At 39.7% G+C, this 23,434-nt stretch overlaps 1 protein-coding gene across 3 annotated transcripts in view; it reads right to left on the bottom strand.

Moving 5' to 3' along the window:
* RAF1 (Raf-1 proto-oncogene, serine/threonine kinase) overlaps positions 1 to 23,434 on the bottom strand; it is a 113,590-nt gene that overhangs the window by 38,221 nt on the left and 51,935 nt on the right. For 2 of the 3 annotated variants that reach the window (XM_063426939.1, XM_063426940.1), the window contains exons 3-10: positions 18,207 to 18,319; positions 10,276 to 10,378; positions 8,200 to 8,357; positions 3,623 to 3,703; positions 2,457 to 2,613; positions 2,164 to 2,220; positions 993 to 1,020; positions 768 to 895 (exon numbers count right to left, since the gene is read on the bottom strand). In XM_063426939.1, coding sequence (XP_063283009.1) covers positions 768 to 895; positions 993 to 1,020; positions 2,164 to 2,220; positions 2,457 to 2,613; positions 3,623 to 3,703; positions 8,200 to 8,357; positions 10,276 to 10,378; positions 18,207 to 18,319 — 825 coding nt within the window. The remainder of the gene's footprint in view (positions 1 to 767; positions 896 to 992; positions 1,021 to 2,163; positions 2,221 to 2,456; positions 2,614 to 3,622; positions 3,704 to 8,199; positions 8,358 to 10,275; positions 10,379 to 18,206; positions 18,320 to 23,434) is intronic. The other variant, XM_063426941.1, reaches the window with a different exon arrangement.

Raw genomic sequence — 23,434 nt, forward strand, 5'->3', positions numbered from 1 at the left:
CAATGGAGTTAAGTGCGGTACTTACTAGAAATGTTTTTATCTCCCTCTAGCCACTGATTCGCATGGCTTCCTGTTTTTTTGTTGTTGTTTTTGTTTTAAATCTATACATTGATAGTTTTACTTAGACAAACATTGTGCTTGAAATATAGCACATACTTGAACCCGAAAAAATGCCTTTAAAAAATGTTGTGTACACCATGGAATGCAATTTTACTACTTCGTCTGGCAAATATATTTCATATCGTGACTCATGGCTCCCTTGGTTGTTATATAGAAAGAAAATCTAATCTGGTTTAGCTTAAGGACGGGGTAGAGGGTTGGGATAATCGGGACTGTTTCGTGGATAAGAAGGGATCCCTTGGATACATATAACCTCTCCGTAATAACGATCGTGCCCCAATGGTTGCAGTGCTTCTTTATGTTTCTTTGTCTTATATATACAGTTTATGTATATTGCCACAAAATCCGCTATACTTCTGTTTTTTATATATATGAATTTCCTGCCAAACTGCAATGAAGTATTAGATTAAAATGTGCATTATACATTTTCTTTCTTTCTTGGCAATGTTGTTGTAATTGAAAAGTAAAATAAAAATGATAAATATAAAAAAAAAAAAAAAAAAAAGTCAATCTCCCTGAACTGAATATTATGTTTACTCAATAAAGGACATTGACCATATTTAAAAAAAAAAAAAAAAAAAAAAAAGTTGTGTGCTTACTTAACATCATCAAATAAAACAGACAAGGCCACAAATTATGCAACTCACTATTTTATTTTTGTCCTGACCGCTGGAGGATGCCGATTTTTCTCTGTGAGTAGGTGTGGGGGTCTTAGACTGAGACCACCCCGTGGGACTCAGGTTATTAGGACTGCCTGACAGTGCAGACGGGGAGGCTGGATGAAAAAAATATATATCATTTATTAAATTAAATAAAATTGGATGAAACAGCTGCACATATATGGCTAGAAACAAAATGTCAAGAATTCTTACCTGATTCACCCTGATTCCTCAATGCATCCTGTAAAACAAAACAAAAACAGTGTTGAAGGGCTAGTATCACACACACACACAAATGTATTTCCAAAGCTTTCAGATTAGTAGTTTTAATTTCCCATTGCTGCCCTTTTGCATGCCTTCTCCACTTTATGACTTGCCCACCTATTTTTCTTTCTTTCACCACTTATCTGAACATTTTCTTATTTTCTCATATCTCATGCGATTTGCCTGGGAATTATCTGGCATGTCAAAATTGGTCCTTTAGGGCAACAACTAAGAGTATAGGCTTACTAAGAATATCAAAAGGTTGAACTGAACTAATCATTTACAAAAATGAATGAATGACCCAAGTCTCCAACAGAAAAAGTAAAGAAAAAAAAAAAAACTTAGCCTATTAATTGTGCTTAAAGTGATAAACAAAGTGTTTCATAAAATGATGGACTTACCTGAAGATAGCTTTCAAGTCTGTTTAATGAGCACATATGTCTCATCCTAGCCATTGGCGAGTGACTATTTAGTCCTGACGAGTAGAAATTCACCCCATGAATGATGTGCCATGGACCCTCTAGGGTTGCTGTTGCAAGCACATTTTAAGGTCTTGCTAGTAGTGTATGACTCAATTCTCACTTTCGTGAATTACCCTGATAGTCAGGTTAACATTCCACGTAAAGTCAAAATTTAAGGAAGCCATGCTTTCAGTTTGCTTCTTTAACAATAAATGTGGAATCTACTTTGAAATCTCACTTTCATTAATAACCCTGTAAATGTTCATCTACATGCACTGCATTCTGGGATTAGTAATGTTCATGCACACCCTCTGTGCTGGTATACTTGTATACATCTCCACATCATTTCAAAGTTGAAAATCTTTTTCGCCATGCAATTGTTGGTATTTTGGCTGTTTCGATGATCCAGTATCCATAAGGTGCTACAGTATCTTGCATGGTATACACACTTTTAAAATGTAAGCCACTGAGCAAGAAAACCAAAGGTTAATAGAAAATATGTTGTATATGAAGCCCTTGAGGACAAATATTGACACTAATGATTAAATATCAAAGAGGTCGACGAGCAAAGCATTTTACCACTGCACAGCCAGAAACGATCAATGCCAAGGCATGAGACTCTGAATGCAAATGCAAGAGAGGCTGCAAATAATACATACTCTTCCTGACCAACAAAACCGTCTGCACCAGGACCCCGGAGATGTGTCTGGCCAGTTCTAGTCCGAGATAACGCAGAAAAAAAAGATGAGAGAGATAGAAAGAAGGTGAACAGTGAGAAATACAGTGGGGGAAGAAAGGTGTGGGGGCAGATCATAGTGGAATAGGGTAAAAGGTCAGATAAAGAAAGTCTAAAGCAAGGTGCCTTCTAATCCATGCATGGTTTGCAAAATATTATTACCTTTCTGAAATATTAATACATATGATTAAATCCTCGTAGTTAAGCCAGTCTTACCTCAATCATCCTGCTGTCCACTGGCAGGGTAGTACTGACCATATGAACATTGGGTGTGGATGTTGACCGCTGTCGCTGTGAAAGTGAATACTCTGAAGGTGGGGTTGGTGTTGTGAAGGAAAACGCATGAGGGGTGGAATATCTGTGCTGCTGGGAACTTCAGAGAAAAGAACAAAATGTCATATGTTGAATAACTGTGTACCATTAGGGAGAGACATCAATAAAGAGACAGCTAACATAAGATGTACTGCTGAATTTTTAGGTTTTTTCAAAGTAATTTGTAGTCCAAAATTCCTTTTAGGTGATGGACCTTACTCCAGTGAAGTTTTAACATTGTAGTCAATTATGAATCTCCATGCTTATCTACACAGGTAAGCGTATCGGGAGGAGCTGAAAGTGCAATGCAGTAAGGAAAATATATTTCCTGCTTAAAGCGGCACTGTCACGCCAAACGTACCTTTCTCTTATTGTTTCCTCTTTTCTTCCTCTCTCAGAATTATTTTCTTTTCTTTGTCTTATGTATTTATTTTTCCTATGTATGACTTTCTTTGACCCATGGAGGAGCTGAAGTATTAAACTTCAGATAGCACATATGATCTTCAATAAGCTCCATTTCCTTTGTTACAGAAAGTACTCACCGTTCTCCTTGACACAGGAAATGGAACTGACTTAAACTCCTCCTTGGGTCAAAGAAAGTCAGGCGTAGGAAAAATACATAAGACAAAGAAGTCCCTACTTTTACCTATGTTTTAAAGAAAACTAGATCAGAAATAAAGAAGAGAAGAACACATTCTGAGAGAGGAAGAGAAGTGGAAACAATAGGAGACAGGTGAGTTCGGCGTGACAGTGCCGCTTTAATATGGTATCCACAAAATCCAGACATTGTTACACACTGTAAATAATGTCCCAAGCTTGCAGTCTGAATGGCCTCATACAAATGGCTTTGCTCCATTCGGTACAGGAACATTTTGATAATGGGACTTCATGGAACATGGTGGACAAAACCTCCACTTACCAGGAACCAACCCAGAAGTGAGAATGTCAGAAGTAGTTACTGTTTCACAGTCTTTTGGTATTCCCATTAAGACATGCCATAAGCCTGGCTTGACAATTTCACTTCTCCCACTCACTCAAACTTATTGCATGTTATCCATAGAAACATTTACCTGGAGGACATTCTGACATCACGCATGCGTCGCAGCGAAGGTACTGCAGGTGAGCTTCCGTCCACATTACTGGGAAATGAACTGATGGCCGAAAGAAGAAAAAGAATGGAAAAAAAAAAAAACACGCCAATAAATCAAATATAAATACCAAACTTTCAGTATTAAACTTCAGATAGCACATATGATCTTCAATAAGGAAACACATAAAAGGCTATTATATTCTGATGAATAATCCACCTGTGTGTTTGTTCTGCATAAGCCTTGATGCCAGTCATACCACTACTGTACCTTTTCCAATTGGCAAGACACGCATGTCTTAATGGGAATATACAAATACACCTAAATTAAATGATCCAAAGTAAAAAACTTTGTAGAATTTATTAAAAGTGACAGACAGATTGTGGCTGGACATGTTTATCTACTGTTAAACTATACAAAACATGTCAGATGTTTTTTTTGGTCGCACACTGCCATAGTAGTCTGGTGGTGAGTTGCAGGAGGCAGAGATGTCACAAAATGACAGTAGACATCCCACTCATAATCAAGCCATCTTATAAATGAAAGATTGTGGCTGATATTTTTTTCCTTCGTAAATGCGAGGCTCAATGTGGCATTGCATAACCATGAGGGGGCTCTATGTGAAGCCAGATGTGTGTGAATGGACACACCTCTCACTTGTCCAACACATGCCTGATTATTATACAGATTAATATTCAGGGGCCCAGTGACGCAAAAGGGAACAATAGGTATGGCAGCAAGTTCCAAAGATGGCACCAGGAGTGACTGATTCTTATGTGAATAAATAAGGATTGGGCTGTAAATGGAAGAGACAATAAATGGGCTAAAAAAAAAAAAAAACAAATCACAAAAAACGAATTGACATTGCACATTAATAGAAACACTGACAAACACACATATTGACAATGCATATACACAGAAAGACCGTCAAGCACTCATATTGGCATTGCGCTCACACAATGACAAACATTTCAAAAACAGTGACAAACATACATGCACAGGAACCATTACAAACACACATTCTGATATTCCACACTAGACACAAAGAAACTGACAAACACATACTGATATTGAACATACATAAACTGACAAAAACACATTATGCGCTCTCACACAAACCATCGCAAACACACAAACTATCACTAATACATATACAGGCATTGCACACATTCGCAAACCATCACAAACATGCATATGGACATTGCACACAAAGAAGCACTGACACGCACTGACATTTCACACACAAATTCCAAAATTGCAAACACAAGGACAGGGATACCAACACACATTCACATAGTTAACATGTATAAACAGCGTCATTTACAGTATCCACACATACACTGGTACTCATTGACATCCATTCAATGAAATTGCACTGCACTCATCTCACTATTTATAAAATTAAAATACTTCTAACATTAACCGTTATATTCATACATACAGAATATGGCAGGGATGTTTTACTAAATACATACTCCCCTATAAAAAAGGAGCAGTCCTTAATACAGGCCAAATTCCTCTATTCAAAAGTTCATCTTTTTTTCAGAGTTTTGCTGGATGAACTCTGAATCAGGTGCAAAACAAGGTATACATGGAAGCTGTGGCTAAAATGGAGCTACAGCACCAACATGGCTTTCTCACAGATTTGCAATTTTGTTTTTAAACTAAATGAACAAGGGGGCGGAGCCTGACAGCCGCAGCGACTGGTCGCATCTTTTTAGAGCTCCCCACGAGAAAGCTGAAAACGGGGAAAATAACCGCCCTACCTGCACCCACGGTGTTTCGGGAGACTGTCCTTGCCGACTACAACAAGATGGGTCGGAAAACGAAAAAGCCCAGACCCGACAAGGCCAGTCCTGGGCTCACAATCGGAGATCTCTGGCGTCAGGCGCATGGCAATGTCGGGCCCAAGATGGCCGCGATCACAGGAGGATGCTCAGATTTCTCAGACGAGGACTCACTGGGAGCCGACATAGACTATCCACAGGCACCGGAGAGGCCCATACAAAAAGACCACAGGGCCCAGAGGCGTCCCCGGTCACCAAATCAGACCTGAAGGAGATGCTGGCCGCACTCCAAAACCATATTTCGGCAGACATAGCCACGATCAGAGGGGACCTACAGGGCCTCACAGGCCGCATTGATAAAATCGAGCACACCGCCACAGAGCACTCCCAGCAGCTAACCGCGCTCCAACACACAGTACAAGAACTGCAGCACCTAAACCAGCTGCATGAACGCCGACTTGCTGCCCAGGAGGACTCCCGGCGCCAAAACAACATAAAGGTGAGAGGGGTCCCGGAGGAGATACCGGACGCTGAACTCCCACACTTTGTGAGACGCCTGATAGGGGCCTTGTTACAACCCAGACAGGCTAAAGCAATGACAGTCGAAGGCCAATTCCGTATCCCCAAACCCGCCAGAGCCCCGAAAACCGCCTCCAGGGACCTAGTGGTCCGTTTTAATAGCAGGTCAGACAAGAATGCAATCCTTACAGCCCTGAGGGGACAAACACCTTATCGCTTTGAAAACATGCAGCTTACAATGTTGGCCGACCTTTCGGCTAGCACCCTTGCATGGAGAAAGACACTCCGGCCATTCACGACACTTCTCCAGCAGCACAGCATCCGCTACCAGTGGAGACTCTCCCGCACACTGCTGGTGCATCAGGGAGCAACTCCACACACAGTGACCAACCTCCAAGAGGCTGCCGCAATACTACCAGCCCTGGGGCTCCCCCGGGATGCACTCACTCGAGCTAATCAACCTGACCAGCCCTCTCACTCCTGGGACCCGGCTAACATCCCACCGTTTGTCCCCCGACGGAGCACCGCAGATACATACGCAACAGCAACAACCTGAAGGGAGCAGCAACTAACCACACCCCACAAAGCCATCAGCCTATATTAACTTACGTTGAACCCAAAACCCTTTATTATACCACCCAAGAGAACGGCTCTACTATTCTTGCCTGGACCCTTTATTATGACCCGAACTCGCCCCATCTCCAGAAGAACCCAAGCCCTCTGACGACACCAGAGACCCAGGGTCCAACAAGACCACCCTCAAGCGCAGCCAACGACGAGAGTATAGCCGGACGCTACCCACACTTCACATTGCCAATGAACGACTTACCACACCAAGGCATAGACTGCCGATACCGCGCACCCTCGAACACGGACTCGCAGGCACGACCCGGTCCACTGGTACCAAGCGGACACTGTTACTGTTTTGTTTTGAGTTTGAATTTGTAATTGTTTTAATAGCCTCCAAACGCCAGCTCTCATCTAGTGTATAGCTTGAATGTATTAACCTTTTGCAAGCTTCACCACCTTTCTATTGTTCAAACGTGGTATTAGCTCATAGGATACCGAATGCTAGTTTCTTACGCCCTACGCGACTAATAGCCTGAGAGACTACCATAGTTCCACACACTAAGACAGGCATACACATGAGATGAAACCATTATATTAACAACACACAGCGGCAGCAAACTCAGATGCCATGTGAGGGGCTGCCCTACTATATCAGATAAGCCTATCTCCTACCGACCAACTTACCGTATATAGCTTATAGCCACTTAAAGATCAGCCGCACCTAACTTTAGGTCCAGAAGACACACAAGGCGCATAGCGTCAGAACAACTCCTAGAGCAAAGTTAGATATGTTTTCTTAGGCTATTTCATGGGAACCACGTTTCCTTAAGTTATTTTTGTAAGTATACTAAACTAGGTTGCCCTTTCTATGCTACCCTCTATATCTACTTTTCACTATGTTGAAATAATTGTTTAGTCAACCGTACCAACTTTAAAAAAATGTGCGAAACTTCAAGCCATTGTTTACTCTATATGCAAACCGTGACACGCTATTGTGGCGTATGTTTGATATGTCTGTAACCCCCCGCACAACAAAAATAAAGAATTAAAAAAAAAAAAAAAAGTTCATCTTTTTAATTGATTATGTGGAAATACATGATGGAAACTTCAGGTTAAGAGATTTATAGATATTACAGCCTGAGACACGAGAGGTATTTCACAAATTAAATAAACAAAAACATTGCAAACTAACAATTCATGTAAAGGAAATTGCTCCAAACTCTCATTAAAGGGCATTTAAGATTGTGATTAACTAGGAATTAATCTTGCATGTAATGTTGGTAAACTGAAATGACACACAATGATGTAAAAATGTGAAACGCAAGCCACGCAGCAGATATTTATACCAATAATGGCGAAGAAGTGCAAGTAACACAATTTAAATGAATTAGGTCATCGGTTGCATTAGAGCTATATCAGGATTTCACTGTATTGCAACATGTTGAACGCTGGAGCAAAAGACTTGGAGCTTTTACTGGTTTACAAGGATGGCTCATTCGGCTGTCATTTAATTTACAATAATAGCTTTGTTTAAAAATAGAATAAACTGGTTGATCCAGATGTTTCCCCAGACAATTCCAATCTGGATTACAGTCCTTCTGGGTCTATTTACAAACTCAGCGCACTGAACGCATGCACGTTCACAGAACGTATTGTTAGGAAAAATCACTGTTGGTCACTTACAGCAGCTGCCGGATATTACTCCAGTCGACGCACATTGTTGGGACTTTAGTGCTGCAGTGTTCATGGAACTTGTAGCCGCACGTCTGACATCGAAAGCCATTTAAGAGAAACTTCTGACAGATGTCACAAAACGCTAGCTTTAAAAAGGTCTTTCGAGCCTGCCAGTTACAAAAAAAGGGAAAAGAAAGAAGAAAGAAAAATAGAAAAACAAAGATTGTTATTTAAAGCGACATTAAAACATTAAACAATGTTATCTTTCGTATCGCCCATACTTTTCTATCTAATCTCAGCGCTGTGTGAAATAAAGTCACTCACTGCACTGTCACTGGCCTGGCAGCCTGAATGCTTCACACACAAAAAAAAGAGTGCCCACAAAATACAACATACATCATCATACAGAGTATATACACCATTGTATCCTGCTCCTTCTAATAAACCTCTGATTAAACATTTTGTAGCCTTTTAAAGAAAATATCAACCGGCATAATATTTTTTCTATTGTGAAAAAGAAAATTCCCTAGGCTGAGTATAATCTTAAATGAGCAGTTTAGAAACAAACACGACATGTTTTAAGGCTCTTGTCATAAACAATTAGCTGTATTGTATAAATTAAAGGGGCATGCATCACTTTGAGACCAAGTACTCATTTAAAAGCTTTAGGTTTCTCATTCTACTGGCTGAAAAAGCAGTAAAATGTTCCTCCCCGCCAAGAGATTGGATAAACCCTTTAAAGGGACACTGTACGCACCCAGACTACTTTGGCTCATTGAAGTGGTCGGGGTGCAGTGTCCCTTATGCACTTAGTGCTGCAATGTTAAACATTGCAGTTCCAGAGCAACTGCAATGTTTACATTGCAGCTCTAAGTCTGCTCACAGTGGCTGTCAACCAGCCTGCCACTAGAGGGCTTCCTGAATTGAAACAGACATTTAGTCTGGTATTTGACGCTGATTTATCCCTATAGGAATGGAGGTCTATAGCACCAGCTCGTCGGAGGGGGCAGAGCGTCTCCACATTGCCGAGGGACATGAGCGTTGGGACAAGGTAAGTAAATAAATTGTTTTTAACCCTTTATTGAACACCATGGAAGGTTTGCGATGAAGTAAGCTTTGTATTCCTGGCACTATAGTATTCCTTTAATTCTGCCTCTTCCACCCCAGATCCTTCATTCTAAAATACTTCTTTCTTGCTGTTTATCGTACCCGTAAATGTGATGTCACACTTTCCTTATTGCTCCTTTTCTTGTAATCTGTATTGCTTCTTCAATAACCCTTCAGATATAAATCAGATTTATGGGAGTTGAAGTTCAGCTTTCCTTACTCGAAAACGGTTAACTAAACTACAGCTTAGAGAAATGCCTCTACTGGACAGAAATGAGGTTGTGCACAGACAGAGATCTTTGAAATCTGTCAGTCGGTCCTCTCCTCCACAAATAATGAGGACAAACAGGAAGTATAATAGATTATATGTGACTGAAACAGACAATTTGTGTGTGTCTAACAGTCACATTTCTTATCACTACAAAGAGTTTAACAATTTTTACTTCATCACTTGCAGTGCTGAGCTAAACATGTCCAAAAGTTCAGACTCTTGACTAGCCGAGATACTTTCTAGATTGGGCAGAACTCATGGCTGATAAGAGCTGACAAAAAAAAAAAAAAATGTATATTCACAGATGTTTCAGGAACACTGTCTTATCAACTCTAAATATAGCATTAGTACACAATATACAGAGGTTTTAGTGCATATAAAGTACTGGGAAGCACTCTATGCATCTCTAGCCTTCCCACTGTTCAATGATAAACCAATTTAAACTGAACACTCAAGGAGGCTCCATGGTACCCTCAGACAAACCCCATATTAATGAGATGAATTGGGTATGGTTATCAGCACCTCACGGTTTAGTATATAAACTGCTAAGTTAAAGAACGCCAAATAAGCTTAGGTTTAAAAATAAGTAACAGATAAAACCTCCGCGGACGCATGCTGTCAGAACTTATGCCCATTCCAAATCACAAAGTATGAAACAAGAACTGAAAAGCAGTGGAAAATAAAAGTCAAACAAAAAGCAAACTTACAAAATTATGCGTTGTAAGAGGAACATGATCCAAGAAGTCCACCTGCAATTCTGCCCCAATTAAAGACATTGCGTCTGTATTCCAGTCTAAGCGCAGTTTGCGGCTAGGACATAAGAGACAGAATGCTTATTAAGTTCCCATTGTAGACATTTTGAATTGAATGCAGAATTATAATGGATAAATGTAAATAATTTGCACCTTGTTAATGTAGTTTCATACGTAAACATTAATTCAAAAACTTGAAATGCAGTTTGTACTAGAAAGCTCTATAAACTATTTAGGACTGGCAACATGGTTATTAGACAAGCTGAAGAATTGTTCACAAAATTTTGCACGCAGCCTCTGATCACCCATCATATTTACAACTTCAGATTGTCAAAGCCAATAAATTAGACTGAAAAGGAATAACTACCATACTGAAACATACCATAGATATGCCTCACTAATTACACCATGGCCACTAGCCTGTGGCTATGCACAATAAAAAGTGCAGCTCTTGGGAAAGGTTAATCTCTGATCTAGAGCTCAAATGTATTGAAAATTGGACTCGGTGTGTAAAAATCCCAAGAAACAAAACACATTAAATCTGCATGGTCTCACAAAAAGTCTTAATTTAAAATTAATTATAGATCAGGATTAATGTTTTTAAAACAAAACAAACAAATAACATTCTACCCTTGAGTCTCTTTCACCCACACAGATCATACAACCATATACTGTATAGATCAATAAGACAGGAACATTTAACTGTCAGTGGACACTATGTATATTGCCTTTATCTAATTTTACTTCAGTTAGTACCCAGAAAATCCATGGATATTATAGCAGATATGCAAATAATACAGCCATGTTCTTGCATCATCTGAAATCGAGATAAAGAAAAAAGGTTCCGTGCAGTGAGAACATTTTTGGAATTCAAGTTGTAATCAAATGTTATAAATTGCCTTCCCTCATATGTGTTTCTTTGATAAAAGCACATTAAATTTAACATACAGTTTTCTAAGGCCAGAGGTGTCTGATTATTGATAAGTCTGAAAGAGGGAACAAAATGTTTGTCTTGTGTCTTGTTACAACATGACATCGTTGACTTTTGGAATTACACACTTGGCTGCAAGTAACATCAGTTCTACATTTTGATTAGGAGGGTATTTAGTTATTTGTTTTCATTTATTTTTAATAATTTTATGGTTTTTACTAAAATGTATTAAATATCTGGTTTTATACAAATAATGACCAGAGAATACTGAAAATGCATGCTTGGTATTTGTCACTTGATCAATATGAGAACCTGGATTCCATTTACTTTAGAGTTTCTATTCGGGTTGCCAGATATTCCACATCTTGCATTCCAATCGAACATTGCAAAAAAGCAAAGAAAAAAAAATACCTATACTGAAAACGAGCTGGACAGTTTGCATGTATGGCAGCAGGCACTCCACTACTCAGCAAACCATGAAAAAAAAACAGCAGTAAAAGCCATTGGGTTTCACATATTTTATAATTATGTAGCAGTCTTGCCTGCAGATTATAGGTACACCATAGTCACCACAACAGCCTTAGCTTAATAAAGCAGTTTTGGTGTATAGATCATGACCCTGCCGTGTCACTGCTCAAGTCCCTGCTATTTAAGAGTTAAAACACTGATTATACACCTTAGTTACACCTCCCTGCATGGGACTTGCACCAGCCCTCCTAAACAATTCCTGTAAAGAGTCATCTAATATTTACACTTCCTTTATTGCAAATACTTTTTTAAATTAGAATTATAATTAACTCCTACACTGTTAATAGCTTGCTAGACCCTGTAGGAGCCTCACATATGTAATTAAAGTTCAGTTTACAAAGAAGGAGATAAAAAATTTTTTTAAAGAAAGTTACATCAGATAACAAATTGAAGCATTTTGTTTTCATGCAGGCTGTGTAAATCATAGCCAGGGGAGGTGTGTCTAGGGCTGCATAACAGAAACAAGTGATTTAACTCCTAAATGACAGTGAATTGAGCAGTTAAAGTTCAGAGGCATAATGTATAAACCAATACTGCTTCATTAAGCTAAAGTTGTTTTGGTGACTATAGTATCCCTTTAAAGACCACCCCCCAAAAAATAGTATTTCATAAAGATAGAATCTTTATGAAATGCTCATTATAACTGTTTTGGAATTTCGCTAAAATGCCAACCCAGCCAAGAGACATAGAGAGACAAAGTAGGGACTACTTTGTCTCTCTATATCTCCTCAGCCTGACTTTCTTAGACTCGCGGAAGAGTCTAAGAGTCAACCCAGACAGCCGTCACCAATGACAGCTGCAGGGAATTTGCTGTATCTATTGACTTGCGGGAACCACCATAGACCTTAATGCTGTACTCTCACAGCAGTGACATCGGTTCCTGGCGCTTTATTGAAGAGGAGCACTGCAAGAAAGGTGGTGTTACCTGCAAGGGATAGGTTTATGTAAGTAATCTTCCCTTTACCTAACCCCCATCCCCCACAGGACCACCAGTGGCGATGTCACAGTTGGGGGACCTGCGATTATGGCAAAGTCCCCAGATGGTGACAGTGCAGGTACAGAACACCAAAACATGAACTAAGAATGGTGTAAATAGAACACTGAAAAAAAGACTACAAAAATTGTAGAAGGAAACTGAGCTGGGATATAAAAAAGGTATATTGCTATATGCATGTTTGTGGACATTTATGTGTGAATGTGGAATGTTAAAGGACTACATTTTTCCAAATACAGTCTATTTATTATATCTTATATAATTATGTTTTAATTAAAGGAGCACTCAAGTCAATAAAACTGCTTATCTGTATGGATAGCACATCTATCCATCTCCTTTCTTCTGGAGAAGTGTGCCATGCAGCCATCCGTGCCAAGTGAGCCGCTTAACACAAATTGAGCACTTTCAAATATCTTAGGGCGGTACTGAATCTTCCGTACCATCTTGCACATTTTGTTATTCCATATAAGATGGTCAGCTAATATTGTTGGCTACACAAATCATGTTTTTGTGGAAGGGATTGGGAGAACCAGGAACAGAAATAGAATTCTTGCCACAATATTGGTACTATGTATCCTTTTTATGCACAAGAATGGTCACTCGTCTCACCTTGCTAAATCCTATTTTATTGTGCAAAGGAGAAGCAGGGTACAGTTATTTTTTAATAGTTTGGTGGGATCCACCATGAGCTAAACCCCTAAATATTTAGTTAATTAATGTTGCCAAGTCTACATTGTGTGGCTGAATCTGGCTGGGTTGGCAGTTGCCCTAGGACTTGGCACCCACCCCACAGCTTCCTGAATGTGAAGCAAACCATTCTACGTGGTATTTGTTCCCTAAATATTTAGAGGCAGTGGGTGTTATCCTAAACCCAAAACCAATTTTGATTAATGCAGTGTCCGCAGCTGACATGTTTGAAGGAATTGCATTAGATTTCACTAGCTTAATCTTGTAAACTGTTAAATTGTTCCTGTGCAGGAGGCATAAACAAGAGAGGGTTGGACAAGGTCAACAAAATATTATCTGAGTATTCAGACTTTTTAAGCATACCTAGAGAGAGAAAAACCTGTTACCCGTGGGTGTGTCCTCATTTGATGTCGCAAGGGACTTGAGATATTGCAAAAAGAGGAGGAGAGAAGGCATCCCTATCTCTTTCTTGTACCAAAGGAAAGTGGAGGACTAGCACTCCATGTATTATAGTTTGGGCTCTTCAGTTAGTGTAGAGTGACTTAACTGTGAGGTAGTCTGGAGAAGCCCATATGTTCTAGAAGGATTATAAAGTAGGGCCACCCCACAATGTTTTTGATAAAGCCTTAAAGGCGAAACGCGTTAATGGTTTTAAATTGTGTATTTTAAAGCAATAAAAAGTTTTATTTGGTTACCTTTTTTATAGGACCAATCTTCTACTTATTTTATAGTATATACACTTTTTTTTATTTTTCCTGGCATTTTATTGTATCCTGTTTCAAGCAATCCATAGGTGGGGATAATTCCACCAGTGCTGTGTCAATAGAGCAGTATTTTCTGCTCTACCATTGTGAGTATATTTTATTTTAATTATCCTTTTACTTTTCCAACTGAGAGCACTATTGCTGTTTTTATATATATTCTGTGGAGTACGACGGAACTCAAGTCAGACGGACGGACCCACTTCTCCAGTATATCCTTTAGCGGGGATTATACCGCTAAGCGCCCTTCATCCCAGAGCTGGCCGTAGCTCCACCAAATGTGAGTGTACTATCCTCCTTTTTATTTATTTTACATTTTGAGCTACAATATTTCACCATTGGAAGTTTGTCATGTTTTTTATCTTCACATATACGGATTACCCACAACCCGGACATATTGACTCCTGAGGATTGTACACATACCCTATCCATATATCAGTGAGACGGTTTTATGATTTTTTTGATCATTTTATTATTTAATTTCTACTGAACATTTTAACACTTGGATGACTTTGCTTTACCTATTTTTTTATGGTGTTTTAATAGAGACTATTACACCTAGGTCTATTTATTGCTGTTTATTTATTCTGACAAATTTGTTTTTTAGAGCATCATTCTTTGTATACTAGCGCAGCCCTTACCTCCTTCTTTTTTCTTCCACAATGTTGAATACCTTCTCTGCTCCAAGCAATTCCAGTATTATTACCACAAAATAAGGTCATAATTTCTTCTTGTTTTTTCACATAATTAAAATTGTCGACTGAGAAGAAATGCACTTAGTGTAGATGAATCAGCCTTTTTTGAAAGGAAGTTAGTAGGTTGCAAAAAGTCTGACAACTGCTTAGATAAGCAACATAGGTCTTACGTTTTCAACCCTCTTAGCATCTCGTAATTAATTTATTGGACAATACCACTATATTAACCAAGTCCAGGTGGCCAACACCTTCATGAAGTCATTAACATATTTTCCAGGTACTTCATAACTCTAGACTGCTGGTTAGGGGAGATTTCAGTTTAATTCTTCCTCCAGTCTTTTCAGGTCTCTTTTAACCAGATGCATCTTTTCAATATTTGGAGACGGTTTCACCCAACCAAATGAAACTAATTTACTTATTCACACGCTCATTCGGTGTAATCTCGTATTAACTATATCTTTACATATCAGGGTTCCTAACTTCTTAAACTCCTTCATTAAGGAGCTTATTTGGTTGGACCATGTGGTGTTGGGTTGCCTCTTAGTGTGTATGGGCAGGCCACCAAATCTCCTTCATTCCAAGTGTCCTCAGAGCAGATCTGGTTGAATATTTTATCCATACCACTTGGTGTGATTTCACCATATCGGTTATATGGGATGCCCATAAGGATTTATTAGAGTTAACGGAATTATTCTTTTATTATTTATATAGTGCCATCAGATTCCGTAGCGCTGTACAATGGGTGGACTAACAGACATGTAATTATAACCTGACGACTGGACATACAGGAGCAGAGATGAGAACTGAATCTCATTTAAAAATGTTGAGGGCTGGAAAGATGAAATAAATAAGTTCCCAAATATATCAACTGGGAACTTCTCATAAAACCTGGTGACAGAACAGTCTTACAGTCGAACAGTCTACAAAAAAAAAATCATAGAAACTAGTAGTAAACTAAACATTTTACGGACCCTAAAGATATTCCATCTCATGGCATATATAAACTATACCTTGTTTTTAAATTCATACATATCACCAGACCATATTAATTCATGCATATCACCAGACCATCTTGCTCTCTACCATTTTCTGGCTTTCTCCTTAACCATTTTTTCATTTCTGTTTATCCTTTAGCTTTTTTTCTCTCTAAAAGTTTTATAATAACTACACCGAAAACCATCAGGGCCAGACACTTTGTTTCCCTTAATTATTTACTATGGATCAGATAATTTTTTTGTCTTGGGCTTAGGCATGTCACAGAGTCAAAAGTCCTGTAATGCCGTGCCTGCCATTTAAGACACATTGTTTGGCCCATAAAAGGTACTGAAACCTTGATTTATATATCAGAAGAGGTAAGGGTTTGTCCTCCAGTATGGTCCTCATGGAATTAGAGTAGGGGCTAGGTTTTTGATTTCTAGCTAGCAAGGTGTCCATCTTACTTGCTTTTTCATAGCAAAAACATTGGCAATATCTTAAACACTTGGAGACTTGGCAATATCTGAAACACTCGGTATGACAGTGTTTTTAATTTAACAGACTTATAAATAAAGCCTATTTTACGTATTAGTTTGCAGTGTGTAGCACAGGCCATGTTTTTTGTTTCAGTTTAAGTACATAGAGAATCCATATTGGCGATAAATATCTTAAACCATACATAATAGTATGTCTCTCTCCAGAAGCACACAATCATCCACTAGTTTTATTCTTGTACAGATACCTTGGCACTAGAGTACACATTCCAAAACTAATATGTGGCAACTTTATATTCATTTTTATCTATGCATTGTGCACAAACACATACACCTATAATTATTAATTCACCCTACGATCCTACGTCCTATAAATAGAAATAAAGGAGGGAGAAGGTTTTATTGTTTCTGGTAACACCAGGGCCTCAGGCAGTAAAAGTACATTGAAATCCAGTTGATTCCCTGCTCAGCCCACACCTAACAAAATCACTGACATCACTAAACGTAAATAGAATATTTTGTAAGAGAATCACTGAAGACACTGTATTTATTGACTGGAAATACTGCTGTGTGAGTACCCAGACTAAAGCTAGGACATACAGTGATTAACACCCATACTCCAAATAACAGGTACAAAAGGGCACAAAGTCCAAGGTAAACACCAAGTGCCTTTATAACTTAAACAAGGAGCACAACCACAAAAGTATATAGAAAAAGATGTTTATTACATGGGTCAAAATAATAGGCTCTCATAAACAGTATCAATGCATAAAAAGGACAATAAATGTCCAATAAAGAATACAATGCAATATCAGTTCTTACGTTTGCATACAAGCAAACTGCATAATGCATAATGCATAAAAAGTTATATATACGTATACAAGACCGCTATATGGGATGCCAAATTCAATAACCCAAAAATAATGATAAATAACAAAAAAATATATAACTTTTTATGCATTATGCAGTTTGCTTGTATGCAAACTTAAGAACTGATAGATATTGCATTGTATTATTTATTGGGCATTTATTGTCCTTTTTATGCATTGATACTGTTTATGAGAGCCTATTATTTTGACCCATGTGATAAACAACTTTTTCTATATACTTTTGTGGTTGTGCTCCTTGTTTAAGTTATAAATGAAACACCAAGTGCCTGGCAGGTTCCTGAAGTCATTGAATGGGCAAACTGTTCTCTAAAGAGGTTGTTTAACAATGCAAGTTTCACAAAAGATAAATGCCTGTTAATAAGCATTACATAGCGCATGGGAAAACCGCAAGTTTTAGTAGTGGTAATGGTGTCCCAGGGCAAGTAGTCAAACTGGCGATGGAGGGAGGTGCTCACTGGCTGAGAGCTCTCAGCTGACACTCTCAGCCATTGAATTGGCACTGAACGGTAGGGCTCATCTCAGTGATGCCAACAAAACTCTTTGTGTACAGCCTCTACAGAAGGCTGTAGTTACTGTGCTTGGAGTGTTCCTTAAAGACATAAGGTATGTAATATTTTCATGAGTCTCATCTTAAACTCAAATAAAGGAGGCCTGACTTTAGATCTTAACTTAGAACCTAAAATTCATAAAGCAAATTTCCAAAGTCTAACAGTGTTTAAAATACACTTACTTGTGCTATACTTTTAACCTAATATGAGCGGCTTTACTTATTGTTTCAGTCAGAAGACCTTTAAATGAATTTCGGGAAAAAGTAGTAAAGACACCCAAATCAAGCTGAAGCTCCTGTTTGTAAGTATATGAATTCATACTGAACACCCACTTCTGTTACCACTTTGTGATTAAATGACAAAATAACTGACAATATTCTTACCCCTTTGGATCCTGAATGAGACGGAAAACTGCACAACACTCTGGCTGAAGCCCTCGAACCTTCAATGCTTTCATAAGGCAGTCGTGCAGACTCATCCCATTACGTACATTAACCTGTAATAAGAGGAGTTAAAAATTGATTTACAGGAGAAGTTAAACATTTTATTTGAGTGGCTTTTTAGGGGGCTAGAAAGTAAACATTCTACTTGTCACTGTGGTAAAATGTGTTGCTACACATAAGCTCACCAAAAATTGTGCACATTGCAGTCAAGTTAAAGAGGTAATTGCTAAATTCAGGACAAAACAGTTTAAACTCTATTATCATTCGTAACAGCCCTTAAATGGGCAATTGCCATGTAAATTATCCACTATTCCTAGTTCAGTAAACAAACAAATCTGAATAAGATAGAAAACGGAGTTACAAAAAAAAAATAATACGATCTAAAAATAACAGATACACATGGCATAAAAAAATAAATAAAAAATCATGTAGAGAAAGTAAATAATCCCACACGCACATAATGTTATTATTTCTGTATTTTAGCCCTATACAGCAGTGCCTTTGTAAAATATCCTTTTCAAAAGCTTGAACGGTTCTATTTATTTCAATTTCTGACATTCTTTGGATTTGTTTTAATAACATGAAGCTAATTTCTATGTACATGAATTTCACATACCAGAAAAATAATCTCTGAAACAAGCAGACTTTGGGAGCCCGAGGAGGGAATTTTGACTTTTTAGGAGTCCTTGGTACGCACCACTGAGGCTTCGTTTCCTTTATTTTCCACCCATACTTTTTAGCCTCAATGCATTTTTTTCTTATTTCTTTTCTCTATTTTCCCTCTATACAGCCATTTTCAATCTTTATTTAGGAACGGCATCAATAAAGACATGTAATATAAAAGAACACTTTAGAGTGTAGCTATACTCAAAGAAATATTTCTTTTGGATGAGATATGTGGATCGTTACAGACAAGATTGACTAGTGCACGTACTCCACATTTGTCAGCTTGTAATCAGAAAACAGGAAGTCACTGGATGTGATAAAGCACGTTGAAACTGTGATAGAGACAATTACCTTATTAGTAGAGCAGCTAAAAGACTGGTCAATGGCTAAATATAATATCTGTGCATACCTGGCATCTGTTGCCAGTATGCATAGCATGCTGGAGACAGACAACGAAAGGCGGCATGGCACCCCTTCTTCCCCCACTCCTAATGCTACCCAAGTAATTTCCCACTGACATCACTGCCGGAGAATCAGTCTACTAGGAGAACATATTCTCAGTGTGGGGATTAAAGGTACGGTGATGGAGCTCCTGTACTCCAATAGAGTACCTTCGCCCAATCCACTTCCTAGCGGTTATGGAGGGAGCCTGAAACCCCAATCAACAAAGCTTTGGGGTCTCTCCGACCAGACTCCTCCATTCAGGTATCGTGCAGCAAGCCAACAGGTCCAAAGACTAACTGGGGTCCCTGAAAAAATTCACACAGAACACTAACATACCATTCTTCATTTTTGCTTAGGACTAGCACATATGCTCATAACATTTAGATTGTTGTGACAACTTAAAGCGGCACTGTCATGCCAAACTTACCTTTCCTCAATCTCTTCCTCTTCTCCCCCTCTCTCGGGATCTGTTATTCTTTTCTTCCAGTCTTCTTTAGTTTTCTTTAAAATTATAAGACAAAGTAGGGACTCTTTGCCTTATGGAGGATTCCTCCGCTTGACCAGCTCTGACCAGCGGAGGAGCAAAGTGTGCTTCATTTCCGCTGGTCAGAGCAATTTTCCCATGATCCCTAGCTTTCCTCCCTGTTCCCACAATACTTCCTGTCAGTATTGCCGAAAGTCCTGTCACTTAGACAGAACGCCGGCAAAACTGCCGAATTGCATCCTAACAGAATGAGAAGAGTTTCTCCATTGGTGTTAGGATGCAATTCGGTACTTTGTTCGTATCGGAATTTCATTCTAATGAATGAAACTCCGATTCTATTCATTGCTGTGGCTGCTGTCGCTTAGTAGATAACTCCCTAATTCCCACGGTATCAGGGAGCTATCTACTAAAAGGCTGAAAGACCTGAATTGGTCTTTCAGCCAAATGTACTAATACTAAGTAAAGATTACTTAGTATTAGTAAATAATATGCCCCTACTCGCTATACCGCGAGTAGGGGCATGTCTAGTAAGCAGTGAGCAGCCTGTGGCTGCTCACTGTAAAAACAAAACAAAAATCCACCTAATAAACCCCCCCCCCCCCCCATGTTCACCCATGGAGGGCACGCCGCGTACTGAGCTCCGCAGGGCGGGTCAAGGCTTATAAAGCCTTGCCCCGCCCTGCAATTAGGCTTAGAACACACTGATTGGTTGGTTTAAGCCAATCAGAGTGCTCTGTGTCATTTTACACAGAGTGTGAAAATTCAAAAAAACTTTCCCACGCTGTGTAAAATGACAGATCACTGTGATTGGATGGTTTTCAAGCCATCCAATCACAGTGCTCTGTGTCATTTTACAAGCGTGGGAAAATTCCAAAGAACTTTCCCAAGCTTGTAAAGTGACACAGAGCACTGTGATTGGATGGATTTCAAGCCATCCAATCACAGTGCTCTGTGTCATTTTACAAGCGTGGGAAAATTCCAAAGAACTTTCCCAAGCTTGTAAAGTGACACAGAGCACTGTGATTGGATGGCTTGAAAACCATCCAATCACAGTGATCTGTCATTTTACACAGCGTGGGAAAGTTCTTTTGAATTTTCACACTCTGTGTAAAATGACACAGAGCACTCTGATTGGCTTAAACCAACCAATCAGTGTGTTCTAAGCCTAATTGCAGGGCGGGGCAAGGCTTTATAAGCCTTGACCCGCCCTGCGGAGCTCAGTACGCGGCGTGCCCTCCATGGGTGAACATGGATTAATTTTTTTTTGCGCTGTTTTTTTTTTTTTTTTTTTTTTAAAGTGCAACGGGTATGATGGATTTTTATTTGGCCTTTTTGGGGGCTGAAGAAAGAATAATTTAGAAAAAAGAAGACGTCAAATGGTAAGTTTAATTTTTTTTTTTTTTAGAGGTTAGTTATTTTATTCCCCCTCACTATTTTTAGGGTGAGGGGGGGTAGGTAGGGGTTAGAATGTTTTGGGGTGGGGGGGGGTGACTAGGGGCTTGGGACCCCTAGTCACCTTGATATGGGGGGGGGTCATTTAGGGCCCCCACCCACCGCTCAGGGGTGGGGGCCAGGGGGGGGAGGACAGTAGGTCCCCCCCCTTATTGTTTTATTAGGGCCCCCACCCACCGCTCAGGGGTGGGGGCCAGGGGGGAGGACAGTAGGTCCCCCCCCCTTATTATTTTATTAGGGCCCCACCCACCGCGCAGGGGTGGGGGCCAGGGGGGAGGACAGTAGGTCCCCCCCCTTATTATTTTATTAGGGCCCCCACCCACCGCGCAGGGGTGGGGGCCGGGGGGAGGACAGTAGGTCCCCCCCTTATTGTTTTATTAGGGCCCCCACCCACCGCGCAGGGGTGGGGGCCAGGGGGGAGGACAGTAGGTCCCCCCCTCCTTATTACCATTTATTTTTTTACAGTGAGCAGCCACAGGCTGCTCACTGTTTAGTGGACATGCCCCTACTCGCGGTATAGCGAGTAGGGGCATTGGGGAGATTTTAATCTCCCTTGTGCTATTATGGGGGTCATATTGACCCCCATAGAGTGAGGGGGGGATCTGGGGGGCTTATGAAGTGGTGGGGAGCACAGCTCCCCACCGCTTCTGTCTTTACATATTGCAAGGAGGGAGCTGCACGCCGGTAGCTCCCTCCTTGTAATAAACTGAACGAACAAACGAACACTGATACACAGTGTTAGTTTGTTCATCTGATTTTTTCTATTCATTCATTCGTCTGTCTGATGAATGAATGAATAGATGAAATTCCCGTTCGCATGTCCAGGTGTTTCACTGGGCATGTGCGGGAATCTCACAGTCTGTGTAGTGTGGGTAGATGACGTGTCCCACAGGGACTTCACCTACCCACACAAAGATGGCGGCGCCCTGAATAAAGATCAGGGCAGAAAATACAGATTTAAAAATAGGTAATCTGGGGGGCTTAGGGGCATTTGGGGGTGACTAGGGGGTCAATTGGATGTAGTGGAGGCGGGAGGGGGGTTAAAAAAAAAAACGGGATTCAGCATGACAGTGCCGCTTTAAGAAAAATACAAATACATAGAACATTAGCAAATAAGCAAATCAAATTAATACATTAACTATACAATACCAATAACCTTTTTTTAAACACAATAAAAAGCAATTATATATGCCTTCAACTACTTGTTTTGTTGCCCTCATTTCTATACAGGTCTTATGCAAATGAACACACTTCTAGATAGTCAGCTGAGGGTGCAGCAGAGTTATCACTTAACAATGAATAGTTTGTACATAGATTGCTGCTATCACACACCTCTTTTGAGGACTCCTGGGACCAGATCCAGTCTGTGGGTAAAAGGTTGGCGTTCAAGCCTCTCCAAAAAGCCATGGCATGGCAGCTTCTGTCACAGGTGGCACTAGGCTCTCAATGGAAAGCATTGGATTGATAGACCATCGATCACGATGATCTCTGCCAAGGAAATGTGCCAGGAGGAAAGAGATCGGTGCAATGAGGGCCAAAAGGTAAAGTAAAACTCCTTGCCTTTTGAGCAATCACATGGAAATGAGAAGGCATGTTTGGACTACATGTTTGTGTTCCTTTAACCAAATTCACACTGGAATGGCATAGTTGTGTTTAAAAAAAAAAAAAAAAACTACTTGTCCAAGGGACTAAAGCGATAGCCTATTCAACTTGTCCTGACACAAATTATTATGAATTAGAAAGAATAGGGCCCTTGCCTGAAACCTTGAATTTTTACAAATTAAAAATCAGATTTTAAAAACAAGGCAAACATTGCTGATTTGGAAATTCTCTGACTCCGCTATAGTCACAACTTCCTCAATTTTGCTATTCCAATCTAATTAGCAAAAATTTAGAGTTTATGATATTAAGCTTGAGTGTCCACCATCTGACCCCCTCGTAGCCACTCCCTCTGTCCACCCTGATCATGTATCTGCTATGTTTGTGTGTGTTGTCTGTGGTTTGTCTGGGCTTAAAAAAGTGTGTTGCAATTCTGATGCACAGTAATTCAGAGTTTAGGCTGGGAATACGCGCCCCAACTCATTAGTGTGCAGCAGGGCTAAAGAAAAAAACAACTGCTCCA

Source organism: Pelobates fuscus, chromosome 7 (genome assembly GCF_036172605.1).
Source record: "Pelobates fuscus isolate aPelFus1 chromosome 7, aPelFus1.pri, whole genome shotgun sequence".
NCBI lineage: Eukaryota > Metazoa > Chordata > Amphibia > Anura > Pelobatidae > Pelobates > Pelobates fuscus.